Source organism: Chelmon rostratus, chromosome 2 (assembly GCF_017976325.1).
Source record: "Chelmon rostratus isolate fCheRos1 chromosome 2, fCheRos1.pri, whole genome shotgun sequence".
Classification (NCBI taxonomy): domain Eukaryota; kingdom Metazoa; phylum Chordata; class Actinopteri; order Chaetodontiformes; family Chaetodontidae; genus Chelmon; species Chelmon rostratus.
The window spans coordinates 16,465,747-16,483,398 of NC_055659.1; the positions used below are offsets into that span (position 1 = coordinate 16,465,747).

The 17,652-nt window shown below is 40.2% G+C and overlaps 1 protein-coding gene across 1 annotated transcript; it reads left to right on the plus strand.

Annotated features, from left to right (window-relative positions):
- Window positions 1-1,420: 1,420 nt before the first annotated feature.
- Window positions 1,421-17,192, plus strand: LOC121617166 (S-adenosylhomocysteine hydrolase-like protein 1). Its single transcript, XM_041952240.1, has 17 exons — window positions 1,421-1,876; window positions 5,048-5,159; window positions 5,507-5,650; window positions 5,889-5,989; window positions 6,298-6,400; window positions 6,995-7,089; window positions 7,274-7,380; window positions 7,503-7,619; window positions 8,737-8,800; window positions 9,152-9,240; window positions 9,530-9,600; window positions 9,703-9,797; window positions 9,993-10,091; window positions 10,195-10,263; window positions 10,568-10,646; window positions 10,889-11,009; window positions 14,218-17,192. Exons 1-17 carry the CDS (start codon window positions 1,697-1,699, stop codon window positions 14,222-14,224), a joined length of 1,653 nt encoding a protein of 550 aa, XP_041808174.1. The 5' UTR covers window positions 1,421-1,696; the 3' UTR covers window positions 14,225-17,192.
- Window positions 17,193-17,652: the final 460 nt, after the last annotated feature.

The following is a 17,652-nucleotide window of genomic DNA, read 5'->3' on the forward strand; positions in this document are numbered from 1 at the left end:
TAATCTTTGACAGACTAATTAACTCTAGCTCTCTTCCTCTTTGGGGTTCTTGGGCTTGATGTTTGTGGTTTATCAGGTTGCTGCACCATGCAACATTTATGCAGCATATTTTTACTCATGCACATCAAACAACTCATGATGCACATACATGCATTTTTCCAGCTTTGTGTCAGGTAGTGAACTTCAGTTCAGCCTGTACCTGCTTAAGCTGTTCATTGAGGTCTGGACCCTTTTTTAGCATGCAGTACAATCTTTTCAGTCAGGATTTATAGATGGTTGCACACCATGCTCTCCCTTCCAAGGTCTGCAAAAATGCCTTGGTGAAGAGTACAAGAATTTAATTGCACTGGGCAGCAACCATGTGTAAATGCCACTAAAACAAGGATATTGATTCATTTATACAGGAATAATATTAGAACAATGTACTCTACACTCTCTAAAATTGGATCTGTTGGTTTAAGGCTTACTGGCACAGATCAAATACAGTACAATGAGGACAGTGTCAGATAGGGTTGTGTTGCACACATTATTTGAATACTGGTGCAAAGCCAGAATAGAAAACCTGCAACCCAGATCCCAGATTCAAGTTGGGCATCCTCGAAACGCTCGGACGTTCACAAGCAAGGGTGGAGTGACGTTCACCTCTTTGTGAACACATAATTGTGTAATGGATGTTACTACATTTCATAAAACCGCTGAAAACACAGTTCGTTTGCAGATGACTGCATTCTGCTTTTATTTAGCTTTTCCACAGCGTCCCGACTTTATCGGAACAGGAATTGTGCTTCCACAGACACACAGTGTGTGTCGTGCCAGGAGTGATAGTAGTGTTTACTCTGCAGCCTCAAGCCACTTAAACGGAGCATGCGTGCTGAATGAGGATTCCCATGAGCTTAATGTTGCATGTATATAAACTGGGAAATGACCGTTGCCAGTGCTACAGCATAACAATGTTTTTCAGCGTTTCAACCGGTGAAATGACAAGATAATGACGAGATAAATTGAACAAGTTTCCCACAACTGGAAATGCGATGACTGCGAGGAGGATGTCATGGAAATACAGTAAAATAATTTGAAATTACATGTTATCTTTTGAAACATATAACTGCCAAAACAGCGTATTATGCAAATGAGTACAGATTGTGTGCTCCACAGACATATTTCCTGCTTAAAACGCAAGTGGAACTAAAGATTTGGTCAAAGGTAGAGAGCTAGAAGAAAGTTGCATTCATTTGGCTGCTTTCAGAACACAGATTGGCATGATACATTTAGCTCACACAGACAAGTGACATACAATTAGTCCCACCCACATAGAAGAGTTGTGATGTCCCAGTTTCCATGAACGTCTCTGCCTAAATTAAACGCCCCCTCACTCTGTTGGTTACCGCCCATAAAGTTACTCAGCCAGGTGACAGCTGAGCCAGCAGGGGACCAGCACGGCTTCACTCAACGCTACGTAACAGACAACACACCATATCTGTCAGCGCCAACCCGCAGTGGAGCAAGCTCAGGCATTTACTCAACTGTTGCGTTTACTGTCGGGTTTTACATGTGCAGGATTTGAAAGCGTCTCTCGCTCGCGGAGCAGTGTGCTAGCAGCGCGAGGGTATCACTAGCGTTAGCGTGTGACGTGACCGCCAGAGAAGGCTCAACGGTTGTATTTCTGACCGGCTAACGTTAGACAGCCACCGTCAACATGTCGGATCCGGTTGGGGAGGCGAAGCTGGAAGTGAAACAGGCGAGCAAGGAGGCGAAAGAGAGCGAAAACGTAGCGGAAAAATACTCAGCCATGACCGTAAGCAAGAACAGCGAAATGAACATGGGAGAGTTGTCGTCCGCCTTCAGCGCTGTGCCCACTCACAAGCCAGTTAAAAAGGTAAGACCTCACGGGGCTTTTATCTAATTACCTTATTTATCCGTGTCTGCAAATTATTTGGCTGCACCGCCTCAATCACACATATATTTAAAAAACATACAATATATACACTGACCACACCATGTCAAGTAACTGATATCCTGTGGTGATTTGCGAAATGAAGGTAGCAGAGTGGAAACTAATCTGGATTGTCTCTCTATGTGTGGCAACATAAAGCATATAGTCACACAACACTGCAGGAATAAGTAGATCATCATTGTATTTGATATGTGTGATATGTTTTGCACAGCGTGCGTTAGGGGATGTTGAATGTTTGTTTTTCTTTCTTCCAAAATGTGAAGTAGTAAGAACAGACACTTTGTGGAGGCTGTTTGAGCGCTTAAGTATTCTGATGATGAATTCTCTGCATGTACAGACTGAAATCTGAAAGTAATGTTCAAAGCCTCGTAGTTGTGCATCTTAAACACCAGTTCCATTTCCTCTTCACAAAGGAACTCAGGTTCACCTTAACTGCATGATTTCCGAACAGTATGCGACTCAAGGAAATGACAAATAACATTTACAAAAGAAGGATGTTAGCTGACACCTTCAAGGAACAAGGAAGAGTAGCACCTTGAATTCTTGGGGTTTAACAATGGCAGGTATTTGCACGCCTCATTTAAGTTGGAGTAGACAAATGAATACCGGTTTCAGAAAAAATCCACACTCTGGGTCCACAAAATAATAGAAACACCTCTCTGTATAGTGTAATATAGTTCAACAGCATAAGCTACATCCTCCAAAATGATCATACATTGGAATCAACACCTCTGTAAAACAGGTAAAAAAAAAAAACAAAAAACCTTTGTTGCCTTCATGAACATGAGATTTTTTTTTGCTGGACTGTTGTGTCAGACTGCATTCATTTTAGCTTGGTGGACCGAATAAAGTGGCAACTGAGTGTTTAGGTCAACAGGAATCTGTCTGTCATATGCAAAGTCTCAACACAGATTTATTAGTCAGCCCTGCAGCCTCATTATAGACCAGTTGTTTCACATCCTCAATCTCTTTTTGGGAAGGACTTAATGTTACAGCAATCATTGGCTTGCAGTTTTTTGGATTTTAAATAGAACAGCTTGCATTTTTGAAATGACGTCATGGTCATACACTGAACATATTTTCCATGTAATTTTGTATGATCCTAGTAAGATAATACTATTGACCAATGACGAAAACTTGAATTGATTGGTGGTCATGTTTGCAAAACACAGCAAGAAAATGTGAGCTCAAAGGTAGCCTCAGTCTATTTTGGGGGTAGAACAGAGGACTGTTTGCTGTGCCCATGTGGTTTACGCCCTCACTGATCCAGGGTCAAAGCCCAGTGGAAGACATTTATTTTGACACAGAATGATTAGCTTGTGTTAAGGTGATATGTTACGGATGTTTAGTTTAATGATTTTTGTCCTGTAGTTAATATTTAGGCATTGATGTTTAAGTAAAGTTGCAAGCTTACAAATGATTATGCATGGACATGAGGTTGGAGATCATGGTTTAAGTTTGGGGTCTCAGGTGGTTGCTGTTCGAGGAAGATGGCTGTGTAAAATTTAGCTTCTTTTATCAATTATGCACCTTTTAATCATCTTTGTCCCAGTAATCTCTTTAACGGACACTTAAAACAACACAATGCAAGTGACCAAAAAACATGTGCATATCCAGAGTCTGTGAATCAAGTCAGCGGGACCATCTACTGCAACATCATTGACAGTAAGAGATGCACTAAGTAATGCAGTGAATAGATAAAATCTTTAACATGGCTCTTCGAATCTGAGGAAACAAGTCGATCTGAGTCAGTCAGTATCGGTCAGGCTTTAGGACCCTGCAGCCCACCCCGTCCTGTCCTGTCCAGGGGGAAAATATGTGGTGTCTTGTCACCTTAAATCTCAAGAAAACTGCTTCACATTGTTCTTTGTTGGCATGTAATTTCGCTGGTATGTGGAGGGACTTCAGTACCAGACCTAATCTAGAAACTAGAGACTGACTGTATGAGAATGAAAACCTGACTCTCATTTAAAGAGAGATGTAACTGAGTGATATTAATTACAGGAATGGTTTCTTACTTGTGCGGTAGTCTGTAGGCTCATTTAATAATGTCTAATCCAGTCTTTCCATGCTCTGATTGTTTATATCTCGGAGTTCAAAGAGTTAAAGCTCTCACCTGGCCTGATAAAGAAAATGAAAACTAATACATTCCAGAAAGCGCTGAGGTGTAGAGATCTGCCTGACAACCTCTCTGTACCTGAGCAGATAAAATTACAGCAAATGGAGGATTTTTTTCTTACCATCTCAGGTTGCTTCGCTGCATGCAATATCCCAGTCAACAAAAAAACTGTGGTAACTGTGCCTTGATAAAAAAGTTGGCTGACCAGGCATAAAGTTAGGTAGACACAACAAAAACACCAGTTCCTTCCCCTCGCAGACATACTTCACCTGAGTGTGGATAAGTACTCATTTAGATGCAGAAAATTAAAGGATCACGAGGCGAAACTGCCAGTTACTGTCAAACTACATTATAAAAACATTACAATGTAATATTACAATACATTTCACAAGTAATTAACACTGCCAATACCCAATGAAATAAAATTAGTTTAACAGACCACAGTGGAGATGTGATGCTATTTCATTGTTTCAATTAGCACTGCTTCAAGCTGGAGCACTGTGTGCACTTTTTTGGATTTTTATCTCTCTGGAAGTTGTATGATCCAACAAGGGTGTGGTTAACTGAATGAAAAAAAAAAAAAAATCTGGCTTTGGCAGCTTAATTTTGCAACATCTGTCTTGATGGCGCAATGAGTGTTGGTCTACGGCCAGAAATCAATTTTTGTCAGTGCAATAAATTAAGCTTTCTAGTTTGAGTGGGATTATCATGTTGCCAAAGTCTTTTCTAGCAAATATCCTCATTTTTCCTTCGTTTAGCTCCATCCAAATCTGGTCATTGCTGAAGCTGTATAAACAAAACCTCAGGCAAGACAAAAATAAAAACAGTCCATTTCTACCCGAAGAAGGAATGGTTGTCTCCACAGCACCCAGCCCACGATTCAAACATAAGAGCTTTTAAATTGCTATGCCGTTTGAGCCATGTATGAAAGCATTAAATGTATGGTGTGTGTAACATTTTTCTTCTTCTAACAGCAAATCCAGTTTGTGGAGGACAAGCAGGAGTTCAGCAGGTTCCCCACTAAGGCGGGCCGTCGGTCCCTGTCCCGCTCCATCTCCCAGTCGTCCACAGACAGCTACAGCTCCGGTATGTGTGCAGCGGTGTCCGATCTGTCGGCCGTATGATACTGTATTTTACAAGAACCTATGAATGTCTTTGAGTATTATATTTGTTAACTGTGCTTCAGATTGTCTAAATGGAGGCAAAGAAAGATAGTGAATATGGAGCCCTAATTTCATTAAACCAGTTGATTTTTATTTTCTGTAAAACGTCAATATGCATCAGTTTATTTTCAGCTTTGTGTTCTTACAGTTTCTTAATGAACTCTGTTTCTGATGTTCCTATTGCTCATCACATTGTATTGCTCGTCACATGTTTACTCCTCTGAGGCTGTAAGTTGCTGAGTTCTTTGAAAACTTTGTTTTCCGTTACAGCTGCGTCCTACACGGACAGCTCTGACGATGAGACCTCACCACGGGACAAAACTCAGGTCAACTCCAAGGGCAGCAGTGACTTCTGTGTCAAGAACATCAAACAGGCTGAATTTGGCAGACGTGAGATAGAGATCGCAGAGCAAGGTGACACGCAGCTGGGACAAACACTTCACTGTTTACTCTGATGAATCTAAAGGACATCTGTCATGATATGTTGCATCTGAACCAAGCATTATTCAGATTTTGTAGACTCTACATGTTTAATGTTGTTTCATTTTACTCGGTCGGTGCCTCGAGGAACAAAATGTGAGTTTTTGTTAGATTCGTTGGCATTGTCTGCGTTGCTTTCTCACTCACCCCTTTTATGTCCTCTTGTTTTCAGATATGTCGGCGCTGATCTCACTCAGGAAGAGAGCACAGAGTGAGAAACCATTGGCAGGTGCCAAAATTGTGGGCTGCACTCACATCACTGCCCAGACTGCAGTAAGACTTCTCTGTCTCTGATGTTTAGCTTCAACAATCCACGCAAAGGCTGCAGTGTGGTGGTGCCTCTTAATGAGGATAGGATTGTAGGTCAATTTTAGTCACAGTTTCTGCACTACTTACTGTCTAGAAAACATGCCTTTTTTCTGACTTTACATCAACTCTCATATTACCTGAGTCTTAAATGATTGAAGTTCAGAGGAGGACTACACCATTGGCTCTGTTTCAAGTCTATTCAACTTGATGGCAGTTTGTTTGTGACCTTTGACAGTGTTCTTGTCCACTTCTGCTTATCTCTGTGTTTTCAGGTGCTGATTGAAACTCTGGTGGCTCTTGGGGCCCAGTGCCGCTGGACTGCATGTAACATATACTCTACACAGAATGAAGTGGCTGCTGCTCTGTCAGAGGCTGGTAAGCAGTGGAGAAAGCAAAGAGCATTTAGTTTTGGAGGTCGGATACAGGCAATGTACACTGTTTTAGTCCCTCACTAACACTGAAGTGTGGAAATCATACAGGTTTTCCTGTGACCGGAGGTATGCTTTGCCATGTGAGCACCTTTTATCCTTCAGAACCAGGGGCACTGCTTTGAAATGTTTAATTAACTCTTGAAAACTCAGCCCTGCAGAGATAATGGGAACATGTAAGATTTGCCATTTAGTGAAGTAATAGCACTACTAGAGCCTTTTTTCTATGGTTGCCATGTGATGGTTTAAGTATGTACTAAATTTCCACAGTAAAAGTTCCACCTTTCATGATGTGACAAGCTGAAGGGGTCACAGCAGATTTAGGAGTCACTCAGTGGAGATCATGCATTTTTGGGTGGGTGGGGGTTGAATTTGTGTCTACTGTGCAGAGTCTATTACACGCTGAGCTGTTTTATTTGGATTATAGCATAATATATACAATATTATATATACCAGACTGGTAATTTTTGGGAGATCGTAGACAAACATGGGCTTGCTGACGTAAGAGCCTTCAAGATATTAGCCATCTGTTATGTTTCAGGTGTGGCTGTGTTTGCCTGGAAAGGAGAGTCTGAGGATGATTTCTGGTGGTGTATTGACCGCTGCATCAACACTGAGGGTTGGCAGCCCAACATGGTATGTGGAAAAGTTTTTTTTCTAGCTTTTGTTCAGAAAGAGTTTCTACAGCCATAGATTATTATATGTGAATAATACAAACAGGTTAGTATGTTAACATTTGTCTCACAGTACATATATTTGACTGTGTGCCTCTTAACTACCATTCATGTTCATAAAGGGGAATCATATTTTTATTTTCTAGATCCTTGATGATGGAGGAGACTTGACACACTGGATGTACAAGAAATACCCCAATGTATTCAAGAAGATTAGAGGCATAGTAGAGGAGAGTGTCACTGGGGTTCACAGGTAATTTACTGCATAACAGATATACCCTAACTATAAAACCATAAAATATTCAGCTGCACACCCACAGCAACACGCACCAACATGCAGTGAAAGGTTTCTGCCTTCCTCTTTCCCCTTTCTAGGTTGTATCAGCTGTCTAAAGCTGGAAAACTGTGTGTGCCTGCTATGAATGTAAATGACTCTGTGACAAAGCAGAAGTTTGACAACCTGTACTGCTGCAGAGAGTCAATCCTGGACGGGTGAGTGAGCTTGAGTCTGAGGTATTTTGTTGTTGTACTGACGCTGAAACACTTTCAAAGAAGTTTGAAATTAATCTAAAATCCAACAAACGCCTTAGCTTGTATCAGGAAAACAGTTGCACAACAATTGCACGCTTTTAAGGGAGTCTGGGGATCTTAGTCTCAAGTTTGAAGGTGAAATCAGTTAACACAGACAATGTTCTCACAGATATTTGTCCATATATTTTATCTGAACAGTCATTTATGGCCTCTGTAATTGCTCTCCAAGTCCACTGCTTCTTATTTATTATGTTGACAGCTCTATTAATTTTCTTATGTCAGTGCCTGTGAAATGACCTTCTCTTCCTCCATAACATTGACGCAAATTAGAAATGATTAGCTACAAATTAGCAAGAAATCGGGAGATTGTTAACAATGTATCCTAGCAAGCTGCACGTAGTTAATTAACTAATTAATTACTTTATTAGTTAAGTTTAATGCACTCAAAGATAAGTCACAGGACCTATCCTTCACTGCTGAGTAAATCATCAGCTGCCAAATGCCTCATATTGGAACTTTGTCTATTGTAACACTGGAGTGACGTAAAGGTCAGGAAACATTGCTGTCAGCACAGGACAGCTGGTCCTGTAATAGTCTTCTACTGTGCACAGTGCAAGCTCAACTCAGTGCTGAGCTGAACAACCTGAACATTACTGTTGCAATTGTTACCCTCCTGTAAATAATCGCCACAGCAGGACATAAAGAGTATAGTACTCTTTAACACTGTGTGGACAAAACTGCATCCAGCCAGTGCTCACAACTCACAACTCATGATTTATTGGGAGCAAATGTTTTTTTTTACGAGTAATGACACTAAATGATTTATTGTACTGGGATCTTTAAGGAGACTGATCACATAAAGAACAGAACATGATTGTTATTATTCCACAGACTTGACATATTTATCCAAAACTGTAGAAAGTGTACTAAACTGTTAAAATGGCTTTTTAGAACAGGTCAGTAAATGTCTTTTTGTTCGTACAAATGGTGCCACAAGATGGCAGATTTTGGACTCATACAGATACAGATTTTTCCACCTCCACAAAATGTGCTAATTGTACATCTCAAACCTCTCTAGCTTGAAGAGAACCACAGATGTCATGTTCGGTGGAAAACAGGTGGTCGTATGTGGGTACGGTGAGGTGAGATACGATCAACATTAACATGCCACATTAATCTTAATCACATAGCTGTGAAAACATTGGTGATGGTACATTGCAATGCTGAAAAACAGATAACACATGCCAAGGACTTATAACACTGATAGCTGTCATCACATTTCATTGGAAAGTACTTGCAGGACATTGTTGTCTGACTGTTGAGTCTTGGTAATGTTAAAACCAGAGATTTGTTTGCTTGTCATGGTCAGTGCCTAGAGCCTTCGTGGTTTTGTTTTAAGATGGCTTGTGTTTAAATTCCGATAAGTGGCATTTCTCTGTTAAGGTCAGGGTCATAATGGGCTGGTCATGCAGTATATCATCTTTTATTTCTAGGTTGGGAAAGGTTGCTGTGCTGCTCTGAAAGCTCTGGGAGCCATCGTTTATGTAACAGAGATCGATCCCATCTGTGGGCTGCAGGCCTGGTGAGGAAAACTAGAGCGTGCGAAAATGTGTTGAATGTCAAAAATATATGAAAAGGACAGACAGCAGTACGGACATCAGCACAGCAAGTTTTGTTAATTATTTAACAAACATATTGTGAAAGGACTAATGTTCATCTTAAACTCAAACTACATTAACCCAGCAGAGAGTCCAGCCCCTCAGCTGAATTTAGCTGCTTGTCAATAAATAATAGATAGATTCTTGTTTGTCACTGGCCTCACTGAGGCTGAATGCTGCACCGCTTTTTTTCCTCTTGTGTGTTACAAACAGCATGGATGGATTCAGGGTGGTCAAGCTGAACGAGGTCATTCGCCAGGTTGATGTCATCATCACATGCACTGGTAACTCCCCTGAAACAATGTTGATTGGCATGCACAATTGCTTTTTTTTCTAGTCTTTCAAGCTATAGCTGTGATTGAAGGTGAGACTGTGTCTTTCTGCAGGGAACAAGAATGTGGTGACCAGGGACCAGCTGGACCGGATGAAAAATGGCTCTATTGTCTGCAACATGGGCCACTCCAACACTGAGATTGATGTGGTAAACTGTTGCTTACAATGGACAAAGCTAAACATATACAGACTGAGTTAATGTATATTTAAAATGCCTCAGATTTAAGTAGTGTGCACAAACAAGATCATACATTGCTTTAGGATTATCCCAAGAGGCGGGTCAGTCACATTGTGTTGAACTAATGAAGAATGTGAGGGAGACTGATATTCTCATCTCATGCAGGCAAGTCTTCGGACCCCTGAGCTGACCTGGGAGAGGGTGCGCTCTCAGGTGGATCATGTCATTTGGCCTGACGGCAAGAGGGTTATCCTTCTGGCTGAGGTAACCCAACTGTAGGCCTTGCTGGTCCCGGTCTTTGTGTCATGTCACTGAAGCATGCTTCTTAAAGCCTATATTATTGATAACATGTTGTGTTCTTCCATAGGGACGTCTCCTTAACCTCAGCTGCTCCACCGTCCCTACCTTTGTCTTATCCATCACAGCCACCACTCAGGTAACATGTCGATACTAGCAAACAGCCTGCAGTAAGCTATACAGCAGCTAAAGACGCACAGTAGTTATTGCTGCTGTCCACTGCAGTTGGCATGTAGGGCTTGCATTGTGCTTTTTCATTTGCTCTCTTATTTGTCCATCCTGGCAGGTATGCTGGTGCTATGACTGTACACTACACTCATAAAAGCATCTCTCTCTTTCTTCATAGATGTTATTTTTGCTCTTTAATCCGAAGTTCCATTTATTGCTCTTCATTAAATTCATTATGTGCATCAACAGTATTATTAATCCATGTTTGTGTTCAGGCCCTGGCACTCATAGAGTTGTACAATGCTCCCGAGGGACGATACAAGCAGGATGTTTACTTGCTTCCCAAGAAGATGGGTGAGGATATATCGATACTGAACCAAGACCTGTACTAGTGTTCAAAGATAAGATCCCCAGCTGAGAAAATTTGGGAGATAAAGTAAAGTAACATTACTCATGCCCTCTGGTGATGGTGGCGCTGTAACTAGCTGTGACCTCTCAGTACAGCTCTACCCAGCAGACAGACGTTGATTTCCTGTGTTCAGTCTTGTGTATGTCTATGTATCTCTGTCTTATTAAATTATATCTGTGTATTTCAGATGAATATGTCGCCAGCCTGCATCTGGCCACTTTTGAGGCCCACTTGACAGAGCTTTCTGATGAGCAGGCAAAGTACCTGGGCCTGAATAAGAATGGTCCTTTTAAACCCAACTACTACAGGTACAGTTCTGCAGAGTTTGACTACAGAATACAGCAGAATTGTAGTGAAACTGTGAAACCAAAAGCTAATAATTCCTTATTAACAAACATATTTTATTTTGATTAGATTATACAACTGTTTAGTCTTTTAAATGTCAAAATTAGTAACTTAGATTAGAATGTTGTTTTGTCCAAAGTTGCCCAAAGTATTTAATTACAAAGACTTGATAGTAAAAGGTAATATTTGAGTTACTGTAATAACAAGCTGTTTGATAATTTGCACCTGATAAATGGCTTGTAGTTGGTTGCTCTCTTGCACCCACAAACACGCACACACACTTCTATACTTGTGAAGGACCCTCATTGACATAATGCATTTCCCAGCACCTTCACCCTAACAATTTAGGGATGCACGATAATTATCGGGCCGATAGTTATCGGGCCGATAACAGGAAATTATGATGTCATTCCGATAAGTCTGATATCATGACGAACAGCCCCGATAACACATCACACACCGGGATGTCACCGTGGGATGTGATGTCAGTGTGTGACGTCATCGTGTGACGTCACAGCGTGACGTCAGCGTGTGACGTCACTGTGTTATCTCTGATGTCACTGTGTGATGCGATGTCACTGTGTGACGTCACAGCATGACGTCACAGCATGACATCGCATGACGTCACTGTGTGACGTCACAGCATGACGTCACAGCATGACATCGCATGACGTCACTGTGTGACGTCACAGCATGACGTCACACAGTGACGTCACAGTGTCACAGACGTCACAGTGTCACTGTGTGACGTCACTGTGTTATCTCTGATGTCACTGTGTGATGTCACTGTGATGGTCATTTCTAATTATATCATTGTGAGATATTAAAATCATCGTTTGTAGGGATGCACGATAATTATCGGGCCGATAACAAGAAATTATGACGTCATTCCGATAAGTCCGATATCATGACGAATAGCCCCGATAACATATATGTTTTGGTCAGCACGGCAGTGCCTCGCTTCCACTATGAGACCCGAATGGCCTGCAGTGAATGCTACGTTCAAGTGACGTTGGCATAATCAGAAAAACTCTCTCACTGGGAAAAATCAAGAATACGCCCTCATGCCAGAAAACAACTCGTTAACTCGGTCATAATTTTGCTAGTTGCTGACTTGAATTAACATTCACAGTATTTTTTCACATGTTACACACAAAAAAATAGAAACATGAACTTAAATAGGCCAAAAGAACGACTGGCAAACGTGGGAACGGGGGAATGTACGTTTCACCTTGAATGCAGCATGCGGCACAGCGTGCTTATGAAAACAGAGTTCAGACTTCTTCAAAGTTTCCGATGGAGACAGTTCGCTGGTTATTCGTAACAAATGTTCCAAGCGAGTTCCACTAGGAGCGAGAAATGGCACAAGCTTTAATACCTGATCAGTCACCTGAAACATAACCACCGCTTTGACGGAGTTTGGAAAGCGTATGAGGACGCCCGGCCTCCTAAAGACGCTAACGTTAGCAAGCCAGCCGCAAAGAGGCCACCGGGACTTACGCGTCGGCGAGTCCAAGAAATTTGCCAAAGATGACCCACGGGCTAAGGTTATTGAAGATTTAATCATGGACGTGATGGTGCTTGACTTACTATGGACTGCCCTTCTTCACTTTGTTTACATAGATATGTCTAAGTAAGGGATCATGTATCTTCCTTCAGGATGACATAGAAGCCCGACGCGACGCTTCTCCGTAGGAAACTGCTCACTATACGTTATCCCGCTTAGAACACGGCTTATTACTAAAGCATTCAGTAGTGTGACACAAAATACTGATTAAAACATATTTTATTGATTTAAAATGAGTCTACTCTTGCCTGTCACCGCTCTCACTGCGCAGCGGCTCTGAAAGTAAACACGTACGTTGCGTAGCAACCGCCTGTCACTGTGCGCAGGCCGGCAGGCAGGAAAACTTATTTCTTTACAGATATTCAGCGAAATCATGTCAAATGTGGAGAAGTGATGGGATATCCCAGACCTGAGAGAGACGTAGCTGGAGACAGAGTTTGGTTTACCGCTATTTTTTCGGACTGATGTATAAAAGTCCTGCATCAGCTCTGCTTTCAGCGTCAGACATTAAAAAAATCTGTCTCCAGTTTTGTCTCCACTCAGCAGTCTTTTAGCAGACCGATCGTCCATGCTGTGTTTCTTTTGGTGTTTTTTTCGTGTCTGTCGGTTTCAATCTGGTCCATCTCTGCGTCCTCAAGTCTTTTGTGTCTTAATATCGCTCCTCCTGTCGGTCCAGCGGTCTTTTTTGCTGGGGACATCATTCTCCAGCAAAGTGTTTGGTCCTCTCCAAACAAATTAAAAATAATGTACGGAAAATGCTCCTTATTATGCCACTCAAATCAGCTGGCGATTTGTTATTGAGCTTGGTACATTAAGGGATTGCCCCTTTAGTCTGACTGTTAGGAACACCGCAGAATTGAGTATTTAAGAGTGCCGTCTTCTAACTTCTGTCAGTACAATATGCACTGTGCATTATTTTTGTTGTCATTGAGGAATGCACTTTTTCAGTTTGTTTAAATAGAAATGTTTGAATCTAACTTGTGCCAGTGCATTCATTTTCTATGTATATTTATTTTTTGTAAACTTCTGGAATACACTTTTTCAGTTTGTAATCCCGATGCATGTATTTGCATCATTTCAAGTAAGTAATGCACCTTATTTAAAATGATGTGAGATATCAAATAGGTTTGTTTGATAGCTTTAAGAACATGTTTGAGAGGCTTACCAATAGTTTTTTAATTGGAAAAATAAATATCTCTTCATTTAAAGAGTCAAAACTGTTTTTCGTTTTGTTCGTGGTATTGATGTCATGATGTTAGGTATATGTGTGTGTTATCGGTATCGGCCTTCAGGAGCTGAAAGTTATCGGTATCGGTTTTAAAAAACAGTTATCGTGCATCCCTAAACTACATACTTGTCCCTAAACCTTACCCTAATTAAAACCTAACTCTAACCTAAATCTTAAAACCTAGTCTGAACTTTCAAACAACCCTTTAAAGGTCTGTCCAAAAGTCCTCAGTCCCAAGATCTAAAGCTCAAATTGGTTATCACAAAGATAGCTGTACAAGTAGACACACACAGACACACACAGGTATGAAATAAAGCATTTGCTATTATCATTTGGCTAATAAGCATTTCCTAACTAAACTTGTTGATATTCACAGGTATTAGTCCACAGGGGAACCACACCTCATCACTCCTAAATGTGGACGGTACCCAACATCATCCATCCCCAAGACAAAGACAGATTTATGTATATTTTATTTTATATTCTGCAGCTTCTGCAGATGCACAGCTTATATTTAGTTGTGTTTTACGGGCCACAGCAAGTTTCTCTTCTCTTGCTGCTTCCTGCAGAACTGCACATGGCACCCTGCTGGCTATGATAAGTCAGTGTAACCACAGCACTTATATCTGTTATATTATACTATATACATATATATATATATATATATATATACTTATATTCTGGTTCCATCTCTTTCCAAACCTGTTGTCTCCTTGGTTATTTTTGAGTTCTGGTAGATATTAAATAATGTATCAATATATTGTGCCAAATGACTGTGACGGGAAGGGTTGCAGTTGTTGTGGAAATGTTAATGGTTGTGGAATCAGTTAAACCTGCACTAAGCGATACTTTTGATAAAAAGCATAGTTTTAAAATTCACCATGCAATTCTTAAAGGTCACTCGAAATTCCCAACCCACAAAACTTTGCCACTGTTAGCTCTTTTTGGCTCTCTCACCAACCACCTGTACGAAACCAATTGCAGCCATTTTCAGAAAGAAAAGCTTAGACAAGCCTTCAAAATGACACAGAGCTGATGTAAACTTCTGGCTGCTGAAGGAAGTCCAGATGTGTTTCTCAGGAGTAGGTGGACCAAATCAGAGCTAAAAGGCCAGTGAATATTGGACTCAAATTTATCACTTGAACAGAAATCTGACTCCAGTTAGATGTTGTGTGTCTGCTGGATGTTAAAGTAGGCAATTGTTTGCTTACAAATGAGCCATAACAGCTTTACACTCTGCTTGTAAATCAGGACTGAATGTCTGTGTGGGTTTTGTTTTGGAGTCTTTCTGCCCCCTAGTGGTCAACAATCACTTGATGCAGCTTTAAAATTTTTTGTTCTGCTTTGATGTGGCAGCACTCACTTACTTCATACATTCCATCCATAAAATACAGACGAAATGTTGTCTGTAGTACCATCCACATTACTGCTAACCTCTGGCAGATCTGGGCAAAAAAGCAACTTCAGTACTTTTTGACTATAGCAAACAGTAGAAGGGAGCTTGGCATTAATTTTCTTGGAAAGATGTGTCCACTAATGACATTTTGGTGTCTGGTAAGAATCGTATCTGCACCTCAGGTCATTCTGATATCTAAGATTATTTGTAAATATATTTTTACCAGATCAGCACTCACTGACCATAGTAGCCAGACTATGTCATCCTCATGAAGTTATTATTTACAGTAGAACTATAAAATAGCTTTAGAGATTTTGATACTCTGTGATCAAAATCATCTGCAAGTCATCTGCAGCTATGTATATTCTGTGCAAAGCTAACTCAAGTCACAGACTACATGTTGAACAGTGTTACATAGGTTTATGTTGTATATGCAACAGCCTCTGATCATCTGATCACATAGTGGTATTTGCTGAAGTGCAACATTGAGTTTATTGTTAGATTTGTCACAAGACTCTGATCTTGTGTTAGTTAGATGAGTTTGTTTTTTTTCTGTTGAAGACCATTTCAACAGAAAAATAAACATCCAAATGCTCTCGGCCTAAACACAACACATCACACACTTTTTTTTGTCTGCATATTTACCTAGACAGATTTATTAGCTTTACCTTCTGTGTTATCTTGTGGTACTGCACCATTATAGCTATTCTAATAACACAGTGTTTGGTTTCCATTGTTCCAAAGGCTTACGCACTGTTTTGTGAGGCTGTTAAGCTTTTTATGTCACTTTTTCTTCTCTATAGTCACTTGTAATTTTTCTAAATTAGTGGCAACATTTGATGGCTTAGTTTAGTGATTTTTTTAAAAAAATTGAAACAATTTAGTGTGCAGGTAGTTGTGTCTTGCTGAATTCTAAGCTCTTCAACACATTTCAGCATGCTGTATTTCATGCTGGTGCTCTGTGGGCTGGTGGTTTTAATCTGAACATTTGACAGTATTACTGTCCCTACCACAAAACTTAAACTTTATCTACAGTTACAGGTAATGCCTGTATTTAATTTTTGCAGTAATTTGGGTTGTTTTTAATTAGTTGATTGTTGTCACTCACTCCTGCTGTTAAATTGTATAGTAGCCTATGTTATGCTACTATGAAGTGCTTTAATCTTTGCACGAGCAGCTTTAAGGACATCAGAGCCGAGGACATTCAGTGAGGACATCATTGTCAGCAAGTTGAGCACTGTAACCATGGTTACTGGTCAGTTGACAGTGCCTTGTGACTCACATAGTAATTTATATTCACATGAACAACTGTGTTTTAATGCCCATTGCTGTTTCTTCTGCAATATACAGTTAGAGCTATGCAGTTTTGTTCTGTCAAAAATTATTCTACTTCTGCAATGGTGGAGTTGTTAAATCAGTGTTTCACATCACTCAAAAATATGCATTACTGTAAGCTGACAAACAGTTTTAGACATTAGTAGGCAACATTTTATGTTCGGTTGTACTTACAGTATACACTTTATACACTGATTTTAATGTAAATGTTCCATCCCAGTTTTATTTCTTGTAACGATCAAACATTTAGATGACTTACATTGATCTTTTCACAGCACTTAAGAATGCCTTTTATAATGAATTCCTTTTGTTTTAACTGATAAGTGATTTTACCCTAGATTTAGCTCTATTATAGACACAAATGAATGTGTTATTACTGGAGCAAACAGCTTGACTCTTGTCAAATTTAAATAAAACATACCACTGTGATTTGACAGTTGTGCACTGTTTCTGGTGAAGTTTTTGATGTGGAGACACAGTTATGTAAATTATATATTAGTTATAAAGTATAGGCCTATATTTTCAACACTGTCTGTAGTTTAGTTTTAAGAACACAATTTTACCAGTATGTACCCTGTTGAATTTATGTGCACTGTTCCCTTTAATAAACTGCTATTTGAATTTCACAATGGCTCAGATACATCATTCTGCAGACACAATTAGACCTTACCTGTCTTGAAAATGTATTGCCTGTACCTTGCCTGTCACATGTATAGGTAAGTATAAGATACAGTCATGGCTGGATTACCAGCTGGGCAATGTGGACAGCTGTCCCAGGGCTTCAGACCCCCAGTGGACACCAAACCTCAGAATCATTTTTTTTATCAATTGGCTTGTGGTAATTTGACTCATTATTTTGTTTGCAATTATGGAAATATGCTTGGATAAGGGACAATATTGTCACCATGGATGCAGTACATAGGCATAGATGCTGCAGTCGGAGCATCACAAGTAGTGAATGTTTTCATTCATCGTTACATTAAGGAAAAATATAAAACCAGATAAGAAAGCAAAAATGAATGAAGGGAAGAAAACAGAAATTTTTAGACCAGCAAAAAATCGAAATATATCCTCTTCTTT